Genomic DNA, 26,128 nt, shown 5'->3' with positions numbered 1-26,128 from the left:
GGGCAAAAGCCAAGGACAGCCTTTCTCAGCTTAACATGTTTGTACGTGTATGGTGTTTTGTATGGGAACCCGAACACACTCCACTTACCGATTTCCTTAGCTTTGCTATTTATACATAGCTGCTCAAAGAGTAACTGAAATGCTTTTAATGCCAAAGGAGTATGCGACCAGAAAAAAAAACAGCTTTCCAGATGAGACCACGCTGGCGCAGAATGAAATTTTCAGTATTTTTCTAATTCTCATCCTGATAATCCTAAATATCCTAGTTGAGTCACGGTCACGTGTGTGTGGAGAGCCAGTGGGACAAAGAGTCACAGGGAAGTTTTCCTTTCTGGTATAATCAGTAACTCAAAGGGAGACTATCATCTTCTAAGCCTGTAGTTCTGGAACCTTTTTTTCCCTTCTGCCCCAGCCTATCTGAGAAATCCGCACACTCTCATCGGGTGGTCCCCGCGCCCTCCGGCCCCCCCGTGACATTCTCAAGGGGGAATCACTACTCGACATACGGGATGGACTACTACGCCCTAAACACATTTCAGTGACCTCTTCAATCGCCTAGACGCTTCCTGCACCTTCCTTACAACCGTCATTTGGATCACCTGCCCCTCTCTTTCGTTTCCTGACCTCACGCTTATTTCCAATATCAAAATAGTCCTTCTATTCCATGTCGCTACAGGTTTCGTAGAACAGGTGGTGAACCCCGGCCCCGCGTTAAGCAAGCCTGGACCACTTCACAAAAGGAGACCAGGGAAAGTGAAGACGAGAGGGTCTTAGAAAATAAAAACAGAAACCACCACCTAAATTTCAGCCCCTCTGTCAAATGTGACTCTGGGTTAAGTTACTTCCCCCGTCTCCATGTGCTCCTCGTTATGAACAGCTACGCGCGGGGTTGCTGCGCTGATTATTACCACAGTGTCGGGCACACGGAGAACGCTCTTAAGCAGCAATTACTACCACTACTCTGACCGACCACCACGTGAAAGTAACTAGGGTAACTCAAGTGGCGCGCACAAGACCAACCAGGGACGGGAAAACGGATTCGGTGCGGCTAATCACGGCAGCCCGCTCCAGGACGCGGGCGAGAGCTCTGAACGCGGTAAAATGTTCAAGCAGGAGGCGGGAAGCGGGACAGCCGGCCCCCGCGCTCCGGCGTTCGGCGGGGCTCCAGGGCGACGCCGGGAATAAGGGAGGGAGGGAGGCCCCGGCCAGTCTCTGACCTTCATCTCCCGCTCGGGGATCATGGCATCCATCTCGTCTCCCATCGCGCCACCCTCTGTTGGCCGAAGCAGCCGCTGCTGCCGCCCGCGGCCTTGCCCACACGGCCCAGGCCGCTCCGGGGCCAACTTCCTTCCTTCACAGCAGGCTGCGCTCCGCAGACGCCGCACTTCCGGCGCGCTTCGGTGACGTCATACGTCCCAGTCGGCGGTGTGGTCGGCGGAGACTGAGGGACCTCCTGAAGTCGCGCGCTCTCCTGGCCACCGCCTCCTATTGGCCGACGAGGGGGCGTGGCCCCAGGGCGGACGCGCCTGCGCCCTGAAGCGCCCAGGTCCCGCCCCCGGCGTCGAGGCTGGAGCGAGCTGGCTGCCTGTTGGTTTCTGTGGTTGCGAGGCGCCTGCTCGCGTTCCCCCTGCTCCTTGAGTCGCTGAGACCTCACATTAACACTGGGGTGTAGGTGGTTACTAACAGTCCCCGAGTGAGAGGAGTTAGGAAACCTGACAGACGTTTCCAGGGGGCAGCTCTTGAGAGAGGCTTTGCAGGGGGGTGTGGAGGAACAGGTTCGAAAAGTGGGTGGGTGGGGCCACGGAGGACTCTTCCGTGTCTGAGCAGGAAGGCTGAAATGAGAGGGTAAAGGGCACCAAAGATCAGCTTGGCTCCTTCCAGGGTAACCATTCCCCGAGCAAGAGCGTGGAAACTGCGCAAAAACACTTTACGTGTGTTATTTAACGTCCAAGACATCCTAGTCACCGAGGGGTTTATTGTTGCCATTTAATTGATGAGAAGTTTAGAAAATTCCCCAGTGCCCCTCAGAAAGTGGTGAAGGCAGGATTAGAATTCAGCTTGTCCGGATGTGTCGATTGGTGACTATTCCAGTCCTACGTAGAGGTGTTTGTTTTGGAATTATAAATGCTCTGGGACAGAAATTCTTAAATCTGGAGCCTAGGGGTTAACGCCGCGGATGGGGATCGTTTTCTTCTACTTTACTGTTTGGTTTCAGCAAAATTGCTTATCTGCTTCAAGGCTGCTTTTTTAAAGCAAGGATAACATAACAGAACCTGTCTCGTGGAGCTGTTGTGAGGAGTAAATGAAGTTCAGCATTTAACAGAGCCCCGCACACAGGACACATTCTTTCAAACTGTTACTATATTCACTGTCTGCTGAATTTGCTGAGCCCAGGAACTGTCCCCAAAACACACAAATCAAGACACTGATAAGTTTGTCTGTTTTATTTCTAGTCCGTGGAGATGATAGCCAGTACCACACACGCTTATATGCGTACACACACACACACACACACACACACACACTTCATCCACCTGAACTTGCCTAGCAAACTCCTTCCTTTTGAGTCACAGGGACAAAGCCATACTTCAGTCCCCAAGTTGCTGGTTGCATTAGTTAGATTTGGTCTTTCAGAAAAAAGACAGCTGAAGTTCTCAGAAGCTGAGCCCTTAGCCAGAAAAGTAAGTCCTAGAGCCAATAGCCACGATCTGAAATACATGCACACCCCCCCTTTTCCGGGACCACTTTTGAGCCCCTCTCCCTCTAGGAAATGGTGGAGGAACTGGTGGCGTTTCCCAGGATGCTCTCCATCCAACGAGAGAACTTTCTTTCCTGCCCTTTCCAGAAGCTGGGGACACGCCTCCTTGCTCCCCTCCCTTAAAGGAGGCTTTCTACAGTCTTATAAACTGTGGGACCTACTCAAGTAAGCCTGATTGCTTCTGCTCTCCTCTCTTTAGTTAGGAACAGTTACACTGACTATAATGGGTAGTTAAGGAAGGTATTACCTTGCTCAAAGGTCTCAGCCTGTCCCAAAGAGAGGACAGTGGGAAGGGGTGGGGACAGGCAGCTGTTCATCTAATGATCTCCAGAGTGGGGGGTGGGGGGTGGGAAAGGCAGAGGAGGTGACGGAGTAAGATTTTACATTTGCAGGGAGAACTGTTTTGCTGGGGTTTAAACTTCAACTAGGCTTGTGCATTTGAAGCAGCTCCTTAGGCTGAGGATCAGCCAGTCATGGCCAAATAATCTTGCTCCTGAACTGGTTGAGACTAGTAGATTAACCCAACCGGGCATTTCCCCATCCTCCACCTGCTCCACTCCCCCAAGCTGCACTAAGGGCAGCTCCCTGGGCCCTTGATTATGGGTCACTAAGGAGCTGCAGGGAGCCCACACTGGCTCCCCCCTCCAACAGCACCCAGACGTTTCCACTTAACGATTGGTGAAGACTTCTCCAAGACTCTTGGCTCAGTCTCGGGCCCAGGATTGCAGTGCAATCACCCCACAGTCCCCTCTTTCTTAACATTCACCTCACTCGTCGTTGCCTGGGTCTGACTTCCCCACAGGACTCTAAATTCTATGAGTCTGTCCAGTTCACTTCTGGGTCCTTGGCTCTTGGCCCATAGCAGGTGTTTAATAAATATGTTCAATGGATGAGTGCATCTAAGTCCTGAGTGGGCGGTATAAGGGACTCCGGAACAGATGGGGTCAGGGCTGGGGTCCCTGCTCAGCCAAGATGGGGCTGAGTGTTGACACCTTCCCGTAGGAGTTCTGAGAAATGGCTTGGCAGAGAAGCTCTAGGGAAGGCAGAATTGGAGAGCACCCTGGCCCTTACCCAAACCCTGTTGCTGACCTGGAGGCACTGGGAAAGGTGAGTCTTGGCCCAGGGCCTTCCTCAATCGTTGACCTAGGAGATTTCCCCTCCCTGCACCTTCTCTTGTTGGCATCACTGACTGAGACAGCCCAGGGCAGAGACGAGGCATGGGCATGGCATCTGAACACCTGGGTTCCAGTCCAAACTTCCATCTCCTGATTAACCCCTTGGCAAGGCACTTAATCCCTGTGAACACCACAGTTTTCTCGCCTGTGAAACGAGAGGTCCGGTCCAGCTAACCTACAGAGCAGATCAGGGTCCTAAAACACTGGGAGTCCATCACAAGGGACCCCAATCCAATCCCCAAGCTCAAAGTTTTGGGATGGAGAAAGGGGTGAGAGGACAGGCACATGTCGGGACAAAGTGGGGAGGCTTAAAGCTTATAATACGTGGTCAATAAATATCTGTTGAATGACTACATGGGGGAATGAATGAATGAATGATGTAAGGTGGTAAGGCAAATAGGGGGGGCACAGTCAGGTTTCAAGCAGATTGGGATCAGAAAGGCAACCTTCTGTTTCTCAGCTCTTGGCTAATTTAGTGGGGCTGACTTTTTGCCATAAGTACTCTATTCCTCCTTTTCCTATCCTGCTGCCCTCAGCATCCTCCCCGAAAGGTGCCACCAGACTGAACTGACACGCCTCCCAAGGCCCCTCGCCTCCCTTCTACCCCCTTTGCTGCCCCAGCAAAGGGCAAGGGGGCTGCACTTTCCCTCTGAGCTGCCCATAAAGGTGTGGCTGCAGGCAAGGCCTGAGGATTCCTTCTGGAACCTTCTGGAAGGGCTCAGATTGCCAAGCCGCTCTCTCCCTCTCTCCTTCTGTCACCTCCCTGAGGATGAGAAGTGTGGACTGAGGCGGAATCAGCTGGGGAAATGGGACACTGAGTGGCCACGCCCTAGACAACCTAAGAGCACGGAACCACAGAGCTGTCCGAGGAAACCTACTCCAGGGCCTTCCGAGAGTGGGCTGTGGTCCTCACCAGGGCCAGGTCAGCAAGCCTGGACTTAGCTCCAAGACCCTGGAAAGATGGACTGTGCCAGCTCCAAACATGAGGACCACAGCCTTCCAGGCTCCCTGTCCTGGCCCTGCCCCCTCCAGTTTTTGGTTTGATGTCAGCCCTTCTGCACAGGGAAGGGGGGAGGAGGGAAGAACAGAGGGAGGGTACCAAGGCTCAGAACTCCCCGACCCAGAGCCCCTTGAAGGCAGATAATTTGTGCTTTACAAAGTGATCACCGGTTCTGCTGATTAAAAAAAATAAACAAACGCACAAAGACCAAACAAAACAAAGAAGACAAATCACAATGAGTCAAGAAGGGCAGCAAGATTAGGGGGGAGGAATGGGGGCAGGTCCAGACGGGGGTCCTCAGGGCAGGCTGGCAATGTCTCTCTCTGGAGGGGGACCAACTGGCTTGGGGCTGCTCTCGTTGGCTTTTCCTTCAAACATCATGACTCTGGTTTGGAAGATGGAGAAAAAAAACCAAACAGGATTAGGATTCCTTCCCTCATCGGGGGAAAGATCATCCCCGCCCTCGGGTCTGTAGGGTCCCCAACAGAATGCCCTTGCACCCATTCTCCATGGGATCTTCTCTGTGTGGAAGGGGTGGCTAGCCCCTTTTTCGCAGAAGAGAAAACCAACGTGCAGAGAACTCTGTATTCTAAGCCATGCGTCTTCCCCTAAACACGCTCCCGGGAGGAGGCAGAGCTAGGCTGGGCCATGGCTCTGCTCAAAGCCCCTTCAGGTGTTCAAGAACCTCCCAAGCCTTCGGGGGTAACATCTAGGAGGGGCACCTGAGCGGCTCAGTCGGTTAAGCGGCCGACTTTGGCTCGGGTCGTGACCTCGCGGTTCGACGCTGAGCTCGAACTCACAAAGCACGAGATCGTGACCCGAGCCAAAGTCGGCCGCTCAGCCGACTGAGCCACCCAGGCGCCCCTAAAAACTCAACCCTCGATCCCTGCCTTCCCCACCTGCGCTGCCCCTAAAGCAAACAGCAACGTCACTCGGTGACTCAGACCCCAGACAGATCAGAATCATCTGACTCCTGGTTAGCCTATACACATCCCATATCTGGGCATGGAAGCAAATCTTCCAGTTCTGTCTCCCAAATCATTCCCGATTCCAACGGTTTCTGCCTACCTCCTCTGTACCCTCTCCAGGCTGAGTGGTCTCATCTCGTGCCTGCAGTCTCCCTGCGGCCACTCTCACCCCTACCGCAGACAGAGGCTTTTAAAAGTCAGCCCCAAGGTGCCCGGGTGGCTCAGTCAGTTAAGCGTCTGACTCTTGACATTAGCTCCGGTCGTGATCTTGAGGTCGCAGGATCGAAACCTGCATCTGGCTGGGTGCTGAGTGTGGGGCCTGCTTGGGATTCTCTCTCTCCCTCTCTCTCTGCCCCTCCCCCACTCATGCTCTTTCTCTCTAAATAAATAAATATTTTTTAAAAAAGTCAGCCCCTAGCTTAAAGTCATCCAATGGCATCCCTCCACATTAGTGCCAAGGGCTAAGTGGGACCGTGACCTACAAGGTCCCGTGTCACCTGGCCCTGCCCGTCTCTGCAAACTCATCTTCACTCACTGCGCTCACTGATGGCCAGACACACTAGCCTCCATGCTTTTCCTTTAAGCCCACAAGCACAGTTCTGCCTCAGGACCCTTGCACTGGCTGTTTCCTCTGCCAGGAATGCTTTTCCTCAGATCTTCACATGGCTCATCTCTTCACATCTCCCTCCTTCGGGGCTCTGGTCAAAAGCTGTCTTCTCAATGATATCTTCCCTGTCCACCATCCCATCCATCTCTGTTCCTCTCGTCCACTTTATTTTTCTTTGTACTGCGCCATTGCAATCTGGCGTTTCAGCTTTCCCGGGGTTTTGATTTTGTGTTTGTCTGTCTCTTGTCATTAGAATGAAGCTCCACGAGCCCGGCAATTCATGTGTCCCCAGCGCCTAGAATAATCCTTAGTACATAGCTGGTGCTCAGCAAATATTTGCTAAATTAATACATGATAAATCTACAGAGTCAGTGGGTAGACCAGTACCCGACACGCAGTAAATGCACTAAATCTTAGGTGTTTTCCAAAAACATCAGGCCTCCTGCTGGCTGCCATCTGGCCTCGCAGGTGCACCGCCGTCTAACCTTGATGGTTGTCCCGCCATACCTCTTGCCCCACCCCACCCCACACTTAAAGCTCTGCGGCCTGACCCGTGGGCTCATGAGCAGTCCTTCAGCCTCCCTGGGCCTCAACCTCCCCCTTCACGACAAAAGAGCTTGGTATATTTTCATTTGTACGTTCAATGCAACAGACTCCCCAGGGAATCTGTCTGTAGTGCTTCTGTGCACTGGGCAGAACCTATGAAGTGTGATTTGGGCCACCACATGCTAGGTGGTTGCCATCAGCCAGTACCGGGCTGGAGGCTTCGTATGTGTTATCTCATCAGCCCTCAGGACGACTTATTATCCGCTCTCTCTTACAAAGGAAGAAACCGAGACTTGGGGATCTAAGGGGATTTGCCCAGGGGCAGTTCGGGAGCAAGTAACACCATCGACATTTGAACCCCGCCTCCCTTGGGAGCCGGTTGTTAACTCTATGATGCTCTCCACAACCCCGTAGGGTAGTAGAATCACTTGACAAATGAGGAAACTGAGGCTCAGAAGGTTTCCCAGTAGATTTATCACTGCCGTCACCACCACGGTTGCGGCTTACTGAGTGCTGACTCTACAGGAAGTTCTGCTACAGGCGAACTCTGCCTGCAAGGTACACGTTAATGTGACCGTTTGACACATAAGGAAATCGGGTTCAGAGAAATTAAGAACCTGGTCCAGTACACCACCCAAGGAATTCTCTCCGCGTGAAAGTGACTTTGACTTCAGGGGCCCCAGGAGAGGCGGGCGGTACTCACAGCTTGAGCACAGCCGACCGCTTCCCCAACATCATGTTCACGAAGTCACGGTAGGAGATGGTGTCGCTGACCCCACCTGTCACCTCTGAGATCATCTTTTTCATCTCCAGGTGGGTCTTGGGGACCCCGAGCTTCTCCATCATCCTCTTTAAAGACATCAGGTCTGCCGGAGGAGAAAGCAGATCCGTTAAGTGGAGACAGGCTGTGGGCCAAGCGAGGAAGCTGGCAAAGCTCCCCCCACCCCCCTGCCGGCCCCACCCCGCACCCACTCGAAGGAGCCCAGCAGGACAGCCCCTCCCTGGGGACATGCCTTTCTCTTCCGGGGTGAATGAGCCCATCATGCCCTCCCTGCTCTCTTTGGAAACAGTATAGACTAGCGGTTAGGGACATGGGCATCTAGAATCCAACAGACTTGGGTTGGAATCCACCTCTGCTCTTCCTGGCTGTGGGACCTGGGGCAAACTACTCAACCTCTCTGAAACTCTGCTCCCGTAAGTGGCGAAATGGGTTGAGGGGATCATTTGGAAGGACGACGTGCGAGAAGTATCCGGCACAAAGCAGGTGTTCGGTAACAGATTCTTTATTCTGTCACGTCCGCGGACCCCCCCGAGGTGAGGGTGAGCTGTCGCCCGCCGCTCCCGCTACCCAGGAAGTCACTGCCCCGCGAGGTGGGGTCAGGGAGTTGACTTGACCCCAGGCATGGAAAGTCACTCTGCCAGGGGCCCGGTGGCAGCTTCTCTCTACCTGCCACTCCCACCCAGAGGTCCTAGGGTTCCGCCTCGCTGGCAGGGAGAGGATGCCAAAAATATCCTGCAGAGCAGGAAAACCAACAAAAGAATAAAATTCAAGAAAAACAAGGGAGGCACCAAAAAGTCACTACTCTCTGCAGAATTGCTGCCCCTGACCTTCCGGCTCCCAAGGTCTTAGGCAATTTCCTTCATATTGTTTTGTGAACAATGGGTTGGCAAAGGCTGGTGGCACAGAAGTGGGGCAGGGGGCCCCACTTGAGGGCCAGGGGAGTGGTTCGCCAGCTCACCCGAGAGCAGGGTGGGCAGGACAGATGCCAGACCCCTAGGTGCCAGGATGTCCAGGGCATTTCAAAGAAAACCGGGCAGCACTCTGTGGGGAAAAGTGAAAGGTCTCCCCCACGCTGCTGGCCAGACTCTGAATTGGCAAGATCTTTCTGGAAGGCAATTTGGCAAGAGGCTTCAAAAGCCTTTGACCCAGAATGTCTAATTCCTGAGATTTACTCTAAAGAAATAATCGGCGATGTGGACAAAGATTCATGCACAAAGATGCTCTTCACAGGATGATTAAAAGTAGTCAAAATTGGGGGCGCCTGGGTGGCTCAGTCAGTGAAGTGTCCCACTTCGGCTCAGGTCATGATCTCACGGTTCATAGGTTCGAGTCCCACATCGGGCTCTGTGCTGACAGCTCAGAGCCTGGAGCCTGCTTCGGATTCTGTGTCTACCTCTCTCTCTGCCCCTCCCCTGCTCACACGCTGTCTCTCTCAAAAATAAATAAGACATTAAAGAAAAAAAAAGCATCTTATTTCAGCCCAGGTCACGATCCCCTGGTTCATGGGTTTGACCCCTGGGTCGGGCTCTGTGCTGACAGCTTGGAGCCTGGACCCTGTTTCGGACTCTCTGTCTCCCTCCCTCTCTCTCTGCCCCTCCCTCACTTGGGCTTTATGTCTCTCTCTCTCAAAAGTAAATAAACATTTTTTTTAAAAAGTGCTTAAAATTAGAAATTGTCTACATGGGCAATACTAAGGCATTGGCTGAATAAATTATAGGCCTTCCCTGCAACAAAATATTATGCACCCATTAATTATAATTTCAAAAGAAAAGTTAATCATATGTCAAAATACCCACATTATATTATTCTTTGAAAAAAATCAGACTCTAAAATGGTATAAAATAGCATTTGTGATTAGAACTGAGGATGGACGGATGTAAACCAAAAAGTTTATATTCTGGGAGGTAGGACTGTAGGTGACATTTTTGTCTTTGTGCGTTACTATGTTTTCTAAATTTTCTTTATCATGAAAATGCATTAATTTGATAACCCTAATTTTTTTAAGTTTATTTTGAGAGACAGCGTGAGCGGGGGAGGGACAGAGAGAGAGAGTAGGAGAGAGAGAGTCTCAAGTGGGCTTTGCACTGTCAGTCGCAGAGCCTGATGTGGGACTCAGTCTCACAAACGGTGAGATCATGACCTGAGCCAAAACCAAGAGTCAGACACTTAACCGACTGAGCCACCCAGGCAACCCCCCCCCCCACCACCAATTTCTTTTTTCTAAAGAAAAATAAAAGATAAAAATATTTAAAAAGGAGGGGCGCCTGCTGAGCGTCCGACTTCGGCTCAGGTCGTGATCTCACAGCTCGTGGGTTTGAGCCCCGGGTCGGGCTCTGTGCTGACAGCTCGGAGCCTGGAGCGTGCTTCGGATTCTGGGTCTCCCTCTCTCTCTCTGCCCCTCCCCCGCTCACGCTCTGTCTCTCTGCCCTTCCAAAATTAATAAACATTAAAAAAATTTTGTTTTTAGTATTTTAAAAGGAGAAGGAGACAAGACAGAGGAGGGGTAGAAACACTGGCAACAGCAGCAGCACTGAGCTCAGGGCAAAACAGAGGCGGGAAGCCAGTTTGAGAAACAAAGGCTGGGATCTGGACCCTGGGCCTGCCACTTAACCATCCCGTGCCCCAAGCAAGTCAGTTACCCTGCTGGGCCTCAGTTTCCTCATCTGTATGATGGGGATAATTCAGCTGGCCTTGACCAGGTCATAGCATTCCTAGCGATGGTCAAGATACGGTCTTGAACCTGAGTGCCACGGGACAGGCGTTTGTCACCCCCCACACCTGGACCACACGATACAGTAAGGGTCTGCCGGAAGACAGGAAGCAAGGCACACAGAAGCACGATGTCAAAGGCAGGACAGTATACAAAGGCAAGGACGAAGGAACTGCCAGCCCCCTGGACCAGGGCGTCAACAGCCTAAGCATCTCCAGCCCCGGGCAGGCGTGAAACCCTCTACCCTGGGTCCCCCCAGCACCTGGCATGGGAGCCTGAGGTGTGAGCAGGGATGTGGGCGGGAGGGAAGCAGAGAGGAGAGGAGTCTGGGGGCAGTGGGTCCAGGGTAGAGGTAAGACCAGCTTGTTGGCCCGGCCCACAGGGAAGTTTCCGTGTGTGCCCCTCACGCACACAAGTGGGTCAGTGGGGCTCTCTGGACCCCACACCCTCCACCCACCGAACACCCCCCCTCCCCCAGCACACCCGAGGCCTCACTTACCAATCTCGCCCTCATTGTTCAGGTCAAACTCCATGTACTTCTCTGGAAACCACAGAGCAAAACCCGGCATTAGCTCAGAATCAGGGTCACCCCCCTGGAGGGTCCCAGGGGCTCCCCTGAGGGAGCCCACACCATCCTCCTCGGGGGACTTGACGTGAGTCCCGTCATCTTAGCCATTGTTTCTGGAGAGAGAGCTTGCCCTGCCCACACCCCTCTCCCACAGGCGCCATGGAGAAAGGTGCTGGGGGCCACTCTGACCCTCTGCTGAGGGGGCAGCTGCTTCCTCCCCGGTCCCCCCCTCCCCTGCCTGCGCTGACTGCATCTGAATCACACTGGCAACAGTGACTAGAATAGAATAGGTTCCCAGGCCCTGAGATACAGATTCAGTGGGTTTGGAAAAGGGTGGGGAGGGGGCAGGAATTAGTATGGTTTCAGAGTGTCTCAGGTGATTCTGATGGGCAGTCAGATTTAAGGAGTCCCTGTGGTTCTGAACCTTCTGGGGGGCTGTAGGCACCACTGAGAATCTGATGCTCTCCCAAGAGAAACGCCATAGATCTGCCCTTGACCCAAAGTGGCACACACAGGGTCCCGGGGTACACAGACCCTCCCCTAAACCCCCCCTATAGACCTTGAGTGACGCCTCCCTGATCAAGAGGTCCCGGGAACCCCCAACAGTAAGGGAGAATATGCAGGGCAATGAGCCTGGTGTCTTCTAACGAGGGCAGCGTGTGGCCCTGGGCAGGTCACCCCCGCCACAAAACTGCAGGGCCCTCAAGGTCTATTTTGCACTGAACAGCCAGCATGGGAAGCCCAAGGTCTTCCTGGAAGGTCCCTGTGACCTTCATGAGCGCCTGCCCTCCAGCCTCTTGGGCGGCCTCTTCCTCCCTCACCTCTGCTCCACTCCCACTGGCCCTGCTGCCTCTGGCCCATCCACCCCCCCCCGCCCCCCCCCACACCCCGCTCCTGCTGGGACATGCTGGCCTGAATGTTCCTCCCGGCTATTCTCAGGGCTCCCCAGCCTTTCGGGCTGGTCCCTGCCACCCCCACAAAGCACCTACCCCATCTGCACGCCCTGCATTGCCTTTCTCTTTGCCATACCCTCCCCCGCTAGCCTCTCCCTTGGGCAGGGCTCTCTGTGTATTCCCCATTGTAGCCCCAGGCCGGCAGGGGCCCTGGCACATAGTAGGTGCTCATTTGGAGGTCAAATGAGTGAATGATTTGAAAACCTTCACAGCCCCTTTGCTTCCAAGGTAAGTTCCTGTGGTCCCACTCTGCCCTGATGGACCCAACCCTCCATCCCAAGGAAGACAAGGAGAGGAGACTTCTGTCCCTCCTCCCAGAGCCACCTCCCTGGTACCCAGACAGAAGGGAATGGACTGCTCCTCCTTTGCGTGGCTCTCTTTCGGGCGGCGGGACAGGGTGTGTCTTTGTTCTAGCTTTTCTTTTTGTTAATGTTAGGAGCCGCGTTGCATAATGGTTCAGAGCAGGGGCTCTGGAAGGAGACAAACCGTCGGCGGGCCGTGTGACCCCACGCAAGCAAGCCCACCTCTCTGAGCCCGAGCTCCTTCATCTGTAAGTTCAAGCTCACCCCCGTCTCCCTCCTGGCCGAATTGGGATGAGTTGGGGGGAGCTCCCAACACAGCATTCCAAGTGCTTCCCCCAAGGTCAACGTTCAACGAATGCTTCGCCATCAGTGTCCTGCCTCAGGACAACTAAGCTGTGGGCAGCCTGAGAAGCACTTGGCAGGCCCTTGGCCTCGGAGCAGGGAGGATGCCCACACTGCCAAGACTTCGGGGGTTGGGGGGGGTGTAGGGGGAAGGCGGCCTCGAGGATATCCGCCGAGGTCCTCCAGTGGCCAGGGCTCCCTGCACACCCGGTGCATCTCCCAGGCAGGAAAGGTGGGACTGTCCCGCTCCTTATGTGCACGGCTCCTCTCCTTTCGAGCCGCTGGCCGGGAACCAAGCGCCAGGGCCCGGAACAGAGGGACCTTTATGCCGCCCCCTCCCCGCGCGGGCTCCCAGGCCCTGTTTTCTTTTCATCCCGTGCTGCTGGGATTCAATGGGCAGAAACTCTGCCCCCTGCCCCACTGTGGCGACACAAACGTCCATTCTGCGCAGGGGCTCCCGAGCCGCTCCCCCGCGGAGGGGAAAGGCAAGGGCTGCTACAAAGAGCTGATTGTGTGCTGGGGCCCCGGGAGCAAGCAGGGCCTGGACAGCAGCGGACGGGAGCCAGCCTGAGCCCTGCCTGCCGGGCAGCTGCGGGGAGAGGGGCCAGGCTGGGCCCGCGGCCGAGGGTGAGGGGCCTGGGGTGGCGTGGAGACAGGTGGAGGGGCCCGTTCCCGCGCCCACGCCCCCCACCTCACGGCCCTCTGGGAAGGGGCGTTCTGGAAGAAACGGGGGCTCGGCCTGGCTCTGCGGGGTAAGGAATCCTACGTGCCAGGGGCCAGCCCAGCTCTGTCAGGGAGGGTGGGGCAGACAGCCCCAGCTTACCTTTGAAGGCCGCGAGCTTTTCCACCAGGTTCTCTTCATCACTGTACTTCTGGTCACACAGAAACTCCTTGAAAGGCAAAAGAAGAGTGCTGAGCGCGGGGTCAATGGGCAGAGCTCACTGACACGTAGGCCCATCGCCCTGGTGCCTGCTCCCATGCCAGGTGGCCGGGCTTGGCCAGGCAGGGCAGGAGGCCCCAGTGTTTGCCCTGGCCTCCTGTCAACCCCTCAGAGGCAGATCTGCAGTCCATGCCGTGGGCAGGAAGTATGCTCAGCAGCCCGGGGTGCCGCCCGGAGGGCCTGCCCTAAATACCTTCAGTCGGCCTCCGAATTACCAGTGTGGGGAACTGGGCCTGCCCCAGCAGGGCACCCCAGCTCCAAGGTCCACGGAGCCACGAGCCCCAAAGGCAAGCTGCCTGGTTCTAGCATTAACTCCTTAGGGATGTGACCCCAGCATACGAATTCCTGTCTGCCTCTCGATTGCTTTATCTGACAAATGGGTAGAATTATCATAGCTACTCCTCCAGTTTGTTAAGAGCCGCCAAGGAGTGTGTATGTATGACTCTGGGAAGACAGCAAGTGCTCAATAAACAGCAACTCTTGTATGATTAGCCTCTGCTCTAGCCTTGGGAGGTCACTTACCCTCTCACCTGTAAAACAGGGCTACCGTCCCCTCAAATGATGCCTTTCAGAACCAGGTGGGGGGAGGGGCCTGTGGGGGGGGTGGGGGACACTAACATCAGCCTCCGGAAGGAAACACCAACCTGCACGATCTCTTGGGATCTCCCAGTGGGTCCAAAAGTTAGTTACTATTATCGCTCCCATTTTACAGATGAGGAAACTGAGGCGCACACAGCCAGAGCTTCAAGTTAATTTCATCTCATGAACAGCCTGCATCCTTCATCCCAACACCCAAAGATGGGCGGATGGCAGGCATTCATCTGGCTTTAAAACAAAACACTACAGGGGCGCCTGGGTGGCGCAGTCGGTTGAGCGTCCGACTTCGGCTCAGGTCACGATCTCGCGGTCCGTGAGTTCGAGCCCCGCGTCGGGCTCTGGGCTGATGACGGCCCAGAGCCTGGAGCCTGCTTCCGATTCTGTGTCTCCCTCTCTCTGACCCTCCCCCGTTCATGCTCTGCCTCTCTCTGTCTCAAAAATAAATAAACGTTAAAAAAAATTAAAAAAAAAAAACAAACAAAAACACTACAAATTAGTAAGTACCTGTTTGGCCAGGTAGCTTACTTGCCTTGTTGATCTTCAGGCAGCCCTGGAGCCTGCATTCAGGGAAATACTCCTGTCTTCTGGGAAAGCGGAGGCCACGTTCCCATCCTAGCACCAGATTCTGCAAATCCCCTCTCCTCTCTGGCCACCGCTTTCCTCATTACGGAGCAGACCGAACACGGGCATGGGACCTCCACTCATTTAAGGGGCCACAGGGTATACAGCTCTGTTCGAGGCACCAAGGGAGCAGGTGAGACCAAGGAAGTAAGGTCCTTATCGTTAAATTACAGGAAGCTCATGCTTAAAATGATGTTAAATGGGACGCCAGGGTGGCTCAGGGGGCTAAGCATCCAACTTCGTTCGGCTCAGGTCATGATCTCGCGGTTTATGAGTTCAAGCCCCGCATCAGGCTCCCTGCTGTCAGCAGAGAGCCGGCTTTGGATCCTCTGTCCCTCTCTCTCTCTGTCCCTCCCCCACTCGGTCCCTCCCTCCCTCTCTCTCTTTCTCAGAATAAATAAATAAACTTAATAAATAAAATCACGTTAAATATTATCTAGATCAATCACTCAATCTGTTTCTAAATTCCCGCTGTCGTGCCCCACTAACTGATGACAAAGTCTGTACTTGCACATCAGGGCTCAGGCAACAAGTGTATCTAAGCACGAGGCAGAATATGATCCCCTCCAGGGTTCAAGTTCCTCCAAACTAACTCAGCCCCCTTTGACAGGGAAGGAGACGCCCACCTGCCAGTGCGGCTCCCCTTGTTGGTTCTGGGGGCTGTCCTACCCCTTGCGCTCAATTTGCTTGGGTCCAGATCCCTGAACGGGCTCTGGCTGGTGCAGGATTTCTGCACTGGGCAGGCACTGTGCTATCTCGCTGAGGTGGGAACAGCAGGGCCAGAGAGGTTAAATCGCATGTCTGAAGCCCCTGCAGGTTTGGTTTGGAACCTGAGTCTGTTGGACCCCAGGGTCTGTCTCTGCCTCCAGCAGCCTCACAGAGGGCAACCCCAGGGCCCCTGGTATGGCTTGGCCACAGCTTCACATCGGACCTCGGTACCATGTGCCACGCACGGTCTTGCCCCCACTTAGCTGGAGCTATGACTGTCTCTTGCAGCCTGGGAGGCTCCCCCCCACCCCCACCCCCGGCTGGCTCGGTCCGGGACTTCTCTTCCTCTTGGCTCCCTCTCCTAGCTCTTTTCCACTGCTCTTTTCCCCAGCCCCATTCTCTGCCCAAAAGTAGGACAATTACCTCTTGTTTGTGACCCTGAACACACCAGGCACCTCCCAGGGTCACAGGTCCTATTATCTGCACAGCAGAGGGACAAATAGGTCCGTGGTTCCCAGACTTGGGGATAACGCAGAAGAAAACATTTCCCAAAAAAAAGTTAAAAATAAGGGGAGGTGCTAATATAGACCTGCCAAGGTTTTATTTTGCCAAGTAGAGACTTTAAACAATCACCACTGACTGTTGCCGTGACTTCAGCAAAGGACATTTCGTAAAAGTAGGAAGTTCATAATCTCAGAATTTTTAAATGGAACCCATTTAGCTGACGTTCGGTTCACTGCCTGGCCCCTGTGTTCCCTCCGCTTTGCCATTTCAGGAACTGGAAAACCCTCGTGGGGAGGCAGAAGGGCAAGGGCAACGCCCAACATCCGGGAGCCCCTGGCGAGAGACCTGGGGGCCCTCCCCGCTCCCACATTCTGGTTGACCAGAAATCCTGCGCCAGCCAGAGCCTGTCCGTATCATGTACCAACCCCCTCTAGGGATCCAGGCAAACTGGGCTCAAGGCTCGGACACGGTCCCTGGTCTTGGAGACAAATCGCACACAGACGAACCCAGGACCAGCAGGGAGCGATTCTCGTTCACGGGGCCTGACCCGGAGCCGGCAGGTGCAGCAGCTCTGGGCGTCCAGATTATTGTCTCGGTGATAGAGTCGGTTTTCTCCTTAGTGCTTATGACCGCGTGACAGGCTGTCCAACTGGTTCTCCCCCTCTCTCCCTCCCCCCCCCCACTAGAGTGAGTGCCTCCCCCATGCCAGGCTCGCTCCCACCTTGGGAACCGTAGCTCCAGCTGCGCCCCCTGTCTGCAGCGCTCGTCCGCCACCATCTGCATGGCTCTCTCCCTCAACATCTTCACCCATTTGCCCAGCTTTCACCTTCTCCAGGAGGCAAATCCCATCCATCCTGTCCACTGCGGTCCTCAGCCTCCACTCTCAACCCGCTTTCTTCCCGCACATCCCTCCTATCCCACGGGAGGAACCGCCTCCTAACACAACTTACAACGTAGCGCTTATTAAGGGTGCTGTCCGTCGTCCGTCTCCCCCTGCCACAGAACAGGCGCCCAGGAAATGTTTGCGGGCTGAGAGAATGGAGACCCAGCGAGGACAAATAACTTGCGCAAAGCAGCACGGCTGGCAAGTGCCCGAGCTGGGATTCAAGTCCACAGTGGGGGCTGTCTGGGCTCTTTCCCTGCTGAGCTGAGGAATCAAAGTGACCCGAGAAAGCGGGTGTTGGAAAGACGCCGGGAGGAGGCAAGCCTTTGGCCAGAGGTTCCAGGAGGACGTCTTTACTGTCTCATGCCCCACAGAAGCCTCACACACGGCAGTGCCCAGCATATAGTAGGTGCTTAGGAAACATCTGTTGACTGAATGGAGAGGCCTGGCATTTAGCCCAGAATCACTTTCTCCACTTGGCAGAGCAGCTTTGCAAAGGCGTATGCGTGTGATACAAGACTGGAGGGGCTCAGGGATTGGAATTACACGTTTCCTTAGAGCCAAAAATGACAAGTGCCCTGAGCCACAGGGTGGCCAGGGCTGGGACAGGCAGCTGACCCGCTCACGCGTGGGCGGGCAGCCTCTGCTGAACCCCGGGCTTGGGGCAGCTGGGAGGACCATGCCTTCGGCAGGGCGCCAGGGAGGAGGCAGGTGGGCAGCAGAAGCGGGAGTCCCAGGGGCGGGCCTGCCGGCTCCCACCCCAGCTCCCAGCTTTGGATTCTTGGTTCCTGTTCAGGCGCAGCCCACAGCCTCCCCACCTCCTTGTCCGCCACCCCCCCCCCCGCCGCCCCGACTCTGGATCCCCAGACAGAGGAGAAAGAGACAGAAGCCACCGCAGATGTTTAGAACAAAAGCAAAAGGAGAAACAGACGGCAAGCTGGAGCCAGAATGCCTGGGATCGAATCACTTAGTAGCTGTGTGAAAATTACTTCATTCGTCTGTGCTGTGGTTTCTTCATCTGGAGGAAGGAGAGAAAGATCTCGCAGGCTTGTCCCGAGGGGTTGCAGTAAGAAAGCATAAATACATGTAAAGTGCTCATACAGTGCCTGGCACCTAGTAATTACTAAATAAATGTTAGCTGTTTATTCTTGCGGTCTTCTAATATTTATATCCGTACAATCTACTTCTAACCCCCACAGCTCATCGTCCAGACCATCATCGGCTATTAAATAGATTAGGAGGCAAACCCCCTTCCCACCGACTTAGGCTGGCTGCGGTTGGCTTCTCTTTCCCTTTTCCGGGTATTCCCATTGGATAGATCGGATAACTGAGGCCCGGGGAGGTTGCTCAAGGTTACGAAGTTTTAACAATTCGAGCAAAGTCTGTCTGCCTCCCTTCACCAGCCCAGCTCCCTCCTTGCCCCAAACAAGAAGAGGGTGTCCTGGCCACAGGCTTCTGGGCAAAGAAAGTCAATACTGAGCGTTACCTTTCCTCTTGGGCGGCTGCAGGAGGTGATTCTGGAGGCCAGGGAACGATCCTATAGCCCTCGAGGGGGACGAGGAGGGTGGGTGGATGCATTACTCCACCCCCGGCACCCTCTCCCACTCCGACCCTCTGTCCCAAACGACAAGTTTATCCAGCTGCACGAAGTGCTGTCAGGACCTCCAGGCATAAGGGGTGCAGGGGGCTTGGAACGAAATGGTGGCCCGGTCAATCCCCGGCAAAGAGTCAGAAACCACAAGTAGGCAGGAGCGTGGGGTCAAAACTAGGAAGCTGCCAGCCAGACGGTCACGCCTCAAACCGGAGTGTCCACGGGCAAGGCCCAGGAAGGCGGCAGGATTGTTAAAACAACCACAGAGGGGCGCCTGGGTGGCGCAGTCGGTTAAGCGTCCGACTTCAGCCAGGTCACGTTCTCGCGGTCCGTGAGTTCGAGCCCCGCGTCAGGCTCTGGGCTGATGGCTCAGAGCCTGGAGCCTGTTTCCGATTCTGTGTCTCTCTCTCTCTCTGCCCCTCCCCCGTTCATGCTCTGTCTCTCTCTGTCCCAAAAAATAAATAAACGTTGAAAAAAAAATTTTTTTTAAATAAAAAAAAATAAAAAAAAAAAAAAAACAACCACAGAGGCAGAGAACCTGTAAGGGACTCCTCAGAGCATCCTGCCAGTTCTCTTTGTTCAACGGCTGGGGAAACTGAGGCCCCAGAACGGAAAGGGTCTTGCCTCAAGCCACAATGGCCGGGGGACCCACATAAACGCTCCTAGGTGCAGGGTGTGCAGGGCAGAAGTCACAGGAAGGGAGGTGGGATCAGGTTGACTGGGCTCAAATCCCAGCTGCAGCACTTCTTAGCTCTGTGGCCCTGGGCAACTTGCTTTACTACTCTGGGCCTCAGTTTCCTCATCTGTAAAATGTAATCATAATGATAGAACCCCGCCCCCCCGCCCCCAGTGGGTCGGCATGAGGATTAAAAGAGCTGACTGCAGGGGCGCCTGGGTGGTTCAGTCGGTGAAGCGTCCGACTTCAGCTCAGGTCATGATCTCACACTCCGTGAGTTCGAGCCCCGCGTCGGGCTCTGGGCTGACAGCTTGGAGCCTGGGGCCTGCTTCGGATGCTGTGTCTCCCCCTCTCTCTGCCCCTCCCCTGCTCATGCTCTCTCTCTCTCTGTCTCAAAAATAAAATAAAAATCATGCTCTCTCTCTGTCTCAAAAATAAAATAAAAATTAAAAAAAAAAAAACATTAAAAAAAAAATAAAATAAAAGAGCTGAGTGCATAGGAAGAGCCCGGACTCCTACATGTAAGTGTTAACAGTTATGTGTTTGGGTTGCCCAAACTCAAGCCACACCAAGAGATTAGGTGTGAAAAGGGGAAAAGCAGAGACCTACCCACAGCTCTCTGTCCCACATTGTGCCACGGAGTCCTCCTGGTAAGCCTTGACCCTCTGGCCATCCCTATTTGTCCCCGGACACCCGGCTGACCCGGCAGGGATGGGCCATCCACACGGGACAGAGTGCTCCCATCTCGGCCCCAGGGGACGGCGCCCACGGCCACACCTGCTCACTGCTGCCTCGCGGTCGTCTACAACCTCTGATGCCCATCAGAACCTACCACCCATCCCTGGGATTCCCATCTGCATACTCATGCCCGGAAGGGAGGATATCCAAAACCAGCAGAGGTTGGCAGCCCCCGCCGCGTCCGGGCTTCCAGATCCCTGCCACCTGTCTGCCCCGCCCCCACCCCCTACTTAACTCTCTTTCTGGGCTGGTACCTCTAGCACCTGCTCCCGGATACTTGCTCCTGGCCCTCCAGGCTTGTCTTTATGTATCAGCCGCAGCAGAATTTTGGGGCGGGCAGATATCACCATCTGGGAGGCCATCCAAGGAGCTGGTGGTTGAAACCCCGGGCGAAACCCCCAAGGACAGGCAGCACCATACTGGGCCGGGCCGAGATGCTTCTGACGCAACCCACGGGCCCTTAAAGGGCCAGGCCGGCCCGGTGCGTGGCAGGAGGCTGTAACGTGCACCCGCGAGGACAGCAGGCTCGCGTTCCCCTCAGCAGCTTTGGGGCCTCACCCGGATGCTGCATCCTGGCCAGCAGCAGACGGGGCAGCTGAAGAAAAACACCCCACCGACTTCACAAATGAAGCAGACCCCACCGAAATTCTATCCCCGGCTTCCTGTGACACGGCCACACCAAGGTCGAGACCGGCTGTAGCTGTGGGGACACTGAATCCTCAGCGGCTCACGTGGCCGCTTATCACCATCTCCCTTATAATATATTAAGGAGGAGCAAGAGAGACCGGTGCCCAGCGATGCCAGCTGGGCACATTCGCCTGGGCAGGGACAGGGTGGCACTGGTCAGGTCTCAGAGGTCCCCTGTCGCTGGGGATACAAAACCCCTGGGCACAGACGCCCAGCCTGCTGTGTCCAGTTCTTCCCAGTACAGATGGTACCCGGGTTTGGAAATAACCATCAGGCCCCTAAATGCTATAGGGAATGCCAAGTGCCCTTCACTCGACCCAGGAGGGCTGGGGAAGGCGGGACAGTAGCCAGAGATCCCTATCGCTTAAGCAGGAGCGGCCTGTGTCACAGCTAGGCCACGGCCACCTGGTGGACAGCGTCCCGGGCTGGCCACGGGTGCCGTCTGGAGTCAGAGTCCCGGCTCTGCCACTTGCTGGCCGGGTGACCTCGGGCGGGGGACTTCACCTGGCTGAGCCTCCGTGTCCTCATCTCTAAAACCTGAGTAATCCCTGTCCCCCGGGGATGTTTACAGATCCTTGCTGCACATCTGGGTAAACAAACGCTCTGCCCGGAGGAGTCACTGAGACGATGTATGTGCAGCACTGTGTACGGAGCGAAGGCACAACCCAAGTCATTAGCTAAAGATCCTGGCCTCTGGCCAGTTCGCGATGCAGCCCTCGCTGCCCTCTGCACTCCTCCTAATCGGTCAGAAGGATAAGGGCACTCTGAGGGGCACCCATCCAGCCCCATCGCTTCTCTCTGTCCCTGTGGGGAAACTGGAGAGACCCTGTCCCGTTGCCAGATAAGGCCAGGCCTGGCTGGCCCGGGGTCACCTGCCATGCCTCCAAGGCACAGGGAATGTCAGCTATGTGTGGGGGTGGGGGGTGGGGGAGTGGGAGGTGCTGGCAGGTCCCGCCCGCCTCAGTAGTGCAGAGAATGCGCCCGCAAGCACGCGCACTCACGCACACGCGTGGCAGAGACGCAGGGGCTATCTTCAGTCTATGCTGTTTAAACCCAGGCGGTTGACTCATCCCACCCTCTCCCCCGGCCACCCAGTCTTGTTTTCTGTAAAATGGGAATAGACGCTCATGGCATCAGAGTGAGCGTGCAGCGAGATGTTGCCTGAAGTGCTCCTGGAACGCTGCCTGGCACATGCCAAGTGCTCAGAAAATGATCAAGAAAACTAAAGCAGAACCAGGAAAAAAAAAAAAAACATGCACTTCTATGCAGCCCCGCAGGACCTCCAGGTACCCCCGAGTCTCCTTCAGTTTTTTACTTCTGACCCTTATAACAGCAATCGCTAAGACTGAGCTGCCCTGGTACCCCTTGGAAGCTGGCCCAGCCCGGGGTGGGGGGAAGGCCCCAGAGGGAACTGGGATGTTGGCCCAGAGAAGCCCCCAGAACTTGCCAGCCAGGCTGGGCTCTGCCCCAGGCAGCGGCCCCAGGGGTACTTAAGCACATGCAGCAAGGGAGTTACGAAGCCCCATCCTCCATGCGTCCCTGCTTCCGCAGGGCCACTGGGAAACTGCTCGGGCCAGCCCCCCAGAAGCTCTGCTCCAATGGGGCATTGAAGCTATACCCCCAAACAAAGCAATCCGAACTGCCAAGGTTCCCTCTAGAATCCGCCCACCCCAGGGAACTTCTGCTGCGGTCATGGTCGTGGGTGGAGCGGACTCAGACCCTCAAACAGAGCGACTCCCTCAGAGTCTGCAAAGAGCTTCTGTCTGTCTGCTCATCTCCACGGACTGTCCTAGGGACTCGGAACAGAGCAGGGATCACTGCTCCCTGAGTTGCAGGCAGGGAAGACTAAGGTTCCACCAGATGAAAGGGTCTGTCCCAAGCTGCGCAGCCAGCAGGGGCTGCGACATGTCACAGACCCTGCCCCTGGGTTTCCCCTCCCCGCGTCTTAACGCGCCAAACAAACCGATGATAACAATCATGACAGCAGCCGGCTCTCCCGTGTGCTTTCCATAGATTATCTCCCTGAAAAATCACGACAATGAACTACCACTACCTCACGCGGATGGCCCAAGGTCAGAGAGCCAGCGAGCACTCTGCCCACCCCTTCACCCCCACTCATGACTCCATACTGTGGGGTCATGCCGCCTTGACCTCCTGGGGTGGGAAGCAGCTCAAACTTCTGGTTTGATCCTGGAGTCCCCTTCCTATGGTTTGATCCAGTGGCCCAACAGCAGCCTGGGTTCACATGACGTGGCTCAGGATAGCACGTGGGCAGGTAAAGGAAGCTAGTTCTGCTTCTGTGTGACCTGAGCCAGCTGCCTGCCCTCTCTGGGCGTTGGGGTCCCAAGGTGGTTACGTGGACCCTCCTTGCTCACCTTCCCCGGTCCCAGCACTGTCCAGATCAGCCCCTGAGAGCCACAGCCCCACTCCCTTCTGAGCCAAGCCAGTCTACCTCCCCAAACAACCCGGTAGCTTACCCCACCCCCCACCCTGGGGACTGGCATGGAAAGTCCCCCACATTCTCAGCTCCTCTGGTTCGTCTGACTGTAATCGCTTCTCCCCCCATCTCCAGTTGTCTCTGGCTCAGGGTTCTGGCGGCTGTGGGTGGATTCAGCCAGCCTGGAACCCGCCCGGCCGAGTGGCCCAGGGGGCTGTATGAGGTCAGGGTTCCAGGCTCCTGTCCAGAGGGCAAGAGCAGCCAAGACCAAGGGCGGGCTGGCTGTGGAGGTGGCCCAGCAGCTTGGACCCCTGAGAGCCCCAGCCAGATGTCCAGTCTCCCTTTTAGCTGTGCTCAAGATGGCACCCGGGGGCAGGGCAATGATGGCAAAGAGGAGCCCAGAGTTTACTTGGAGGGACCCTGGGTCTCCAGAGCCCCGCATGGGATTCCTACAGCCAGTGGAATGAAATCAGACAGGCTGCCTAGTTCCAGGCCCTCCAAAAAGAATCAAGGAGGGAATCAGGCCCCAGCGAGAGGAAATACTACCCCCAAGAGGCAGCCCCTAGACCCACCTCCACACAGCCTGGACCCCGATGACACTCACCCGCTTCCCATGCCGGGACTCTGAGCTGGGCTTGGACCTTGGGTGCCCAGCCGCTGAGGGAGCCGGCGGGGGGAATAGCTAGTCTTGTTTCGGTGAGCCCGTTAGGAGTGAATCTGGGAGACCGCCTCGGGGAAACAACTCTGGCACCGTCCACGACGTCTTCCCTCCTGGCAGGTGCGGGACCACGCACACTCTGCGCCTTGCCTCAGCCAGTCCTCATCGTGACCCCCACTCCGCCCTGAGAGCCTTTGCTGATCGCCACGGAGCTGGTCCGCGATGGAGGCCAGGCCTGAGCCCAGGTCTCACAGAACCCCAGAGCTAGGACTGTGCTGCCCTTGAGCTTTGGCCAATCCAGGCAGGCCCTGACACTTTTCCTTATCTTCTACGATTTACATGCTCGTTCCGCAAACGTTTACGGAGCGCCCATTGGGCGCCCAGCCACAGTAGGAAGGATTTCTTTATAGAAATCCACCAGGGCCAATGAGAAAAGCATCAAGCCTCTCGGAGAAGCTTCCCTAAAAAGTTGGAGTGAGAAAGAGGTGTGGGGTGGGGGCGGGGGTGGAGCACTGGCCTGCAGCCTGGACCCCGGGTTCTAACGGCGGTCCCATGTGGACTCTGGACTTGCTGTGCCACCTCGCCTCTCTGAGCTGGGACACATGGGGGGGGGGAGGGGGGGTCCCTCCTGCGCCACATCCTTGCAGCTGGTCCCAGGCGGGCTTCCGGGGAGCCTCGGCCCCGGGGGCACCGGAGCTCCTGGGCGGGCCCTACCTCCCCAGTCTAAGAGTAACGACTTGCAACCCGAGCCGCGGCAGGAGGAGGGGGAGGGAGGAGGGGGGGACCTACCTGGAGGCGGGAGGCACAGGGGCAGGGGCCGAGGGAAGGAATCGGGGGAAGCCCAGAGGAAGGAGAGAGGGGGTTGAGGCGGCTCCAGGCACAGCCTCGCAGACGGGGGCGGGCCCCGGGGGGCTCTGGGATACTCGGGGGGGAAACTCGCCGTCCGCCCTGGCGGCGCGCGCTTACCCGGTTGATCTCGGCCAGCCTCCTCTCCTGCCGGGCTTTGAGCAAGCCGAACGCCTTCCCTCCTGCCGGAGACAAAGAAGCGGCCCGGGAAGCGTGGGTCTCCCCGGGCCCCGCGCGGCGGACCACGCCGCGCGCTCCGCGCGCGCAGGTGGCGGGCGGGGGACTCCGCGCCGGGGGGGGGGGGGGGGGGGGGGGCAGGGGCGCGGGGACCGCGGCGCCTACCTTGGAACCTGTTGCCGAGCGCGACCGACATGGCGAGCGCGGGGCTCCTCCCGCCGGCTCCGGGCTGGGCGGCCGCGGCGAGGCACGACGACGAGGGAACTGGCGCCGGGTCCGAGCTCCGGCGGCGTGTGGCGGCCGCACCGAGGGGCGGAGGGATGGCGCGGGCGGCCGGACACACCCCTCCCGCCCTCCACCCGCCTCACCCCCGCCCCCCCCCCGGGTCCTCCCGCCCCGCCGCCCGGCCGCCGGCATCAAAGCGGCTATTATACGGGGCGCCGCGCCCGCCGCCCGCCCCTCTGCTGGAGGACGCGGAAAATGCACAGCGCGGGGCCGCCCGTGAGCGCCTCCCTGCCTGCTCCTCCCGGGACCTCGACCAGTCCCTTCCCAGCGCCGGGCCGCGGTTTCCCCTTAAAGAAACTTGGGGACCATCTCAGTACGCACTTGCTGTTGGGGTGGCCTCAAGGATCCGATACCGTCCCGGCGGGCGGAGAGCCGGCGTCCACCCGCCCAAGCTGTTAAGTCGCCGCGGCCCTTTGCGCAGCACGCGCTCGTGGAAGGCAGGCCAGATCTTTATTTTTAACCCTCGGAAGAAAACTGTGAAAGCTTTCAGGCCGTTCTGTGCGTTTGCTTTTCTGTTTGTAATGACACGGTGTCACTAGGACATCAGTGACACCTGAAGTCAAATCGGGATGCTTTCCTGTTCTGTTACTAAAATCTATGTTTTCGCTTGAGAGAGAGTGTGTAAGTGGGGCAAAGGGGCAGAGGGAGGGGGAGAGGAGAGAGGGAGAATCCTAAGCAGGCTCCTCACTCAGTGCAGAGCCCCATTCATGACCTGAGCCAAAATCAAGACTCCGTGGCTCAACCTACTGAGCCACCCAGGTGCCCCTGAAATCTATTTCCTGGGCACTCACTGTGGCACACAGCCAGATCAGTACAGGACATATTTATGTTATTTAATTCTCAAAGTTCTATGAAACCGCACTGGCTGTTCCCATTTTACAGAAAAGTCAGGAAGCCGAGGCCTGGCAAGCCCACTGCGATGAGAAATCAAACCGCTGCCTCCTGGAAGAGTGGGGCTCAGGGTGCAGGAACCGGGGACTAGTTAACAGGGAGGTAATGAAGTCTCGCGTCCGAATCAGGACATTTCTGAGAGTGAAGGGTGGCAGCCACAGGCACAAACAGGGACTGTC

The 26,128-nt window shown here is 56.2% G+C and overlaps 2 protein-coding genes across 13 annotated transcripts in view; both read right to left on the bottom strand.

Moving 5' to 3' along the window:
* NUP214 (nucleoporin 214) overlaps positions 1 to 1,357 on the bottom strand; it is a 95,219-nt gene extending 93,862 nt beyond the window's left edge. For all 9 annotated transcript variants that reach the window (XM_030294494.1, XM_030294495.1, XM_030294498.1 and 6 more), the window contains exon 1: positions 1,218 to 1,357. In XM_030294494.1, the coding sequence (XP_030150354.1) occupies positions 1,218 to 1,262 (45 nt within the window). In that variant the 5' untranslated portion in view covers positions 1,263 to 1,357. The remainder of the gene's footprint in view (positions 1 to 1,217) is intronic.
* Positions 1,358 to 2,429: 1,072 nt separating this feature from the next.
* On the bottom strand, positions 2,430 to 25,018 carry AIF1L (allograft inflammatory factor 1 like). Of its 4 annotated transcripts, XM_030293877.1 has the most exons (6): positions 24,939 to 25,018; positions 24,717 to 24,778; positions 13,534 to 13,600; positions 11,045 to 11,086; positions 7,758 to 7,920; positions 2,430 to 5,318 (listed from the first exon to the last, which is right to left on the bottom strand). In XM_030293877.1, exons 1-6 carry the CDS (start codon positions 24,967 to 24,969, stop codon positions 5,231 to 5,233), a joined length of 453 nt encoding a protein of 150 aa, XP_030149737.1. In that variant the 5' UTR covers positions 24,970 to 25,018; the 3' UTR covers positions 2,430 to 5,230. The 4 variants fall into 4 exon arrangements, with proteins under 4 accessions (XP_030149737.1, XP_030149738.1, XP_030149736.1 ...); XM_030293878.1 differs by lacking the exons at positions 24,717 to 24,778; positions 24,939 to 25,018 and adding an exon at positions 23,697 to 23,713; XM_030293876.1 differs by lacking the exons at positions 24,717 to 24,778; positions 24,939 to 25,018 and adding an exon at positions 20,223 to 20,345.
* Between the last annotated feature and the right edge of the window lie 1,110 nt (positions 25,019 to 26,128).

Source organism: Lynx canadensis, chromosome D4, assembly GCF_007474595.2.
Source record: "Lynx canadensis isolate LIC74 chromosome D4, mLynCan4.pri.v2, whole genome shotgun sequence".
NCBI classification, from domain to species: domain Eukaryota; kingdom Metazoa; phylum Chordata; class Mammalia; order Carnivora; family Felidae; genus Lynx; species Lynx canadensis.
This window is presented reverse-complemented; position numbering and strand designations above follow the sequence as displayed.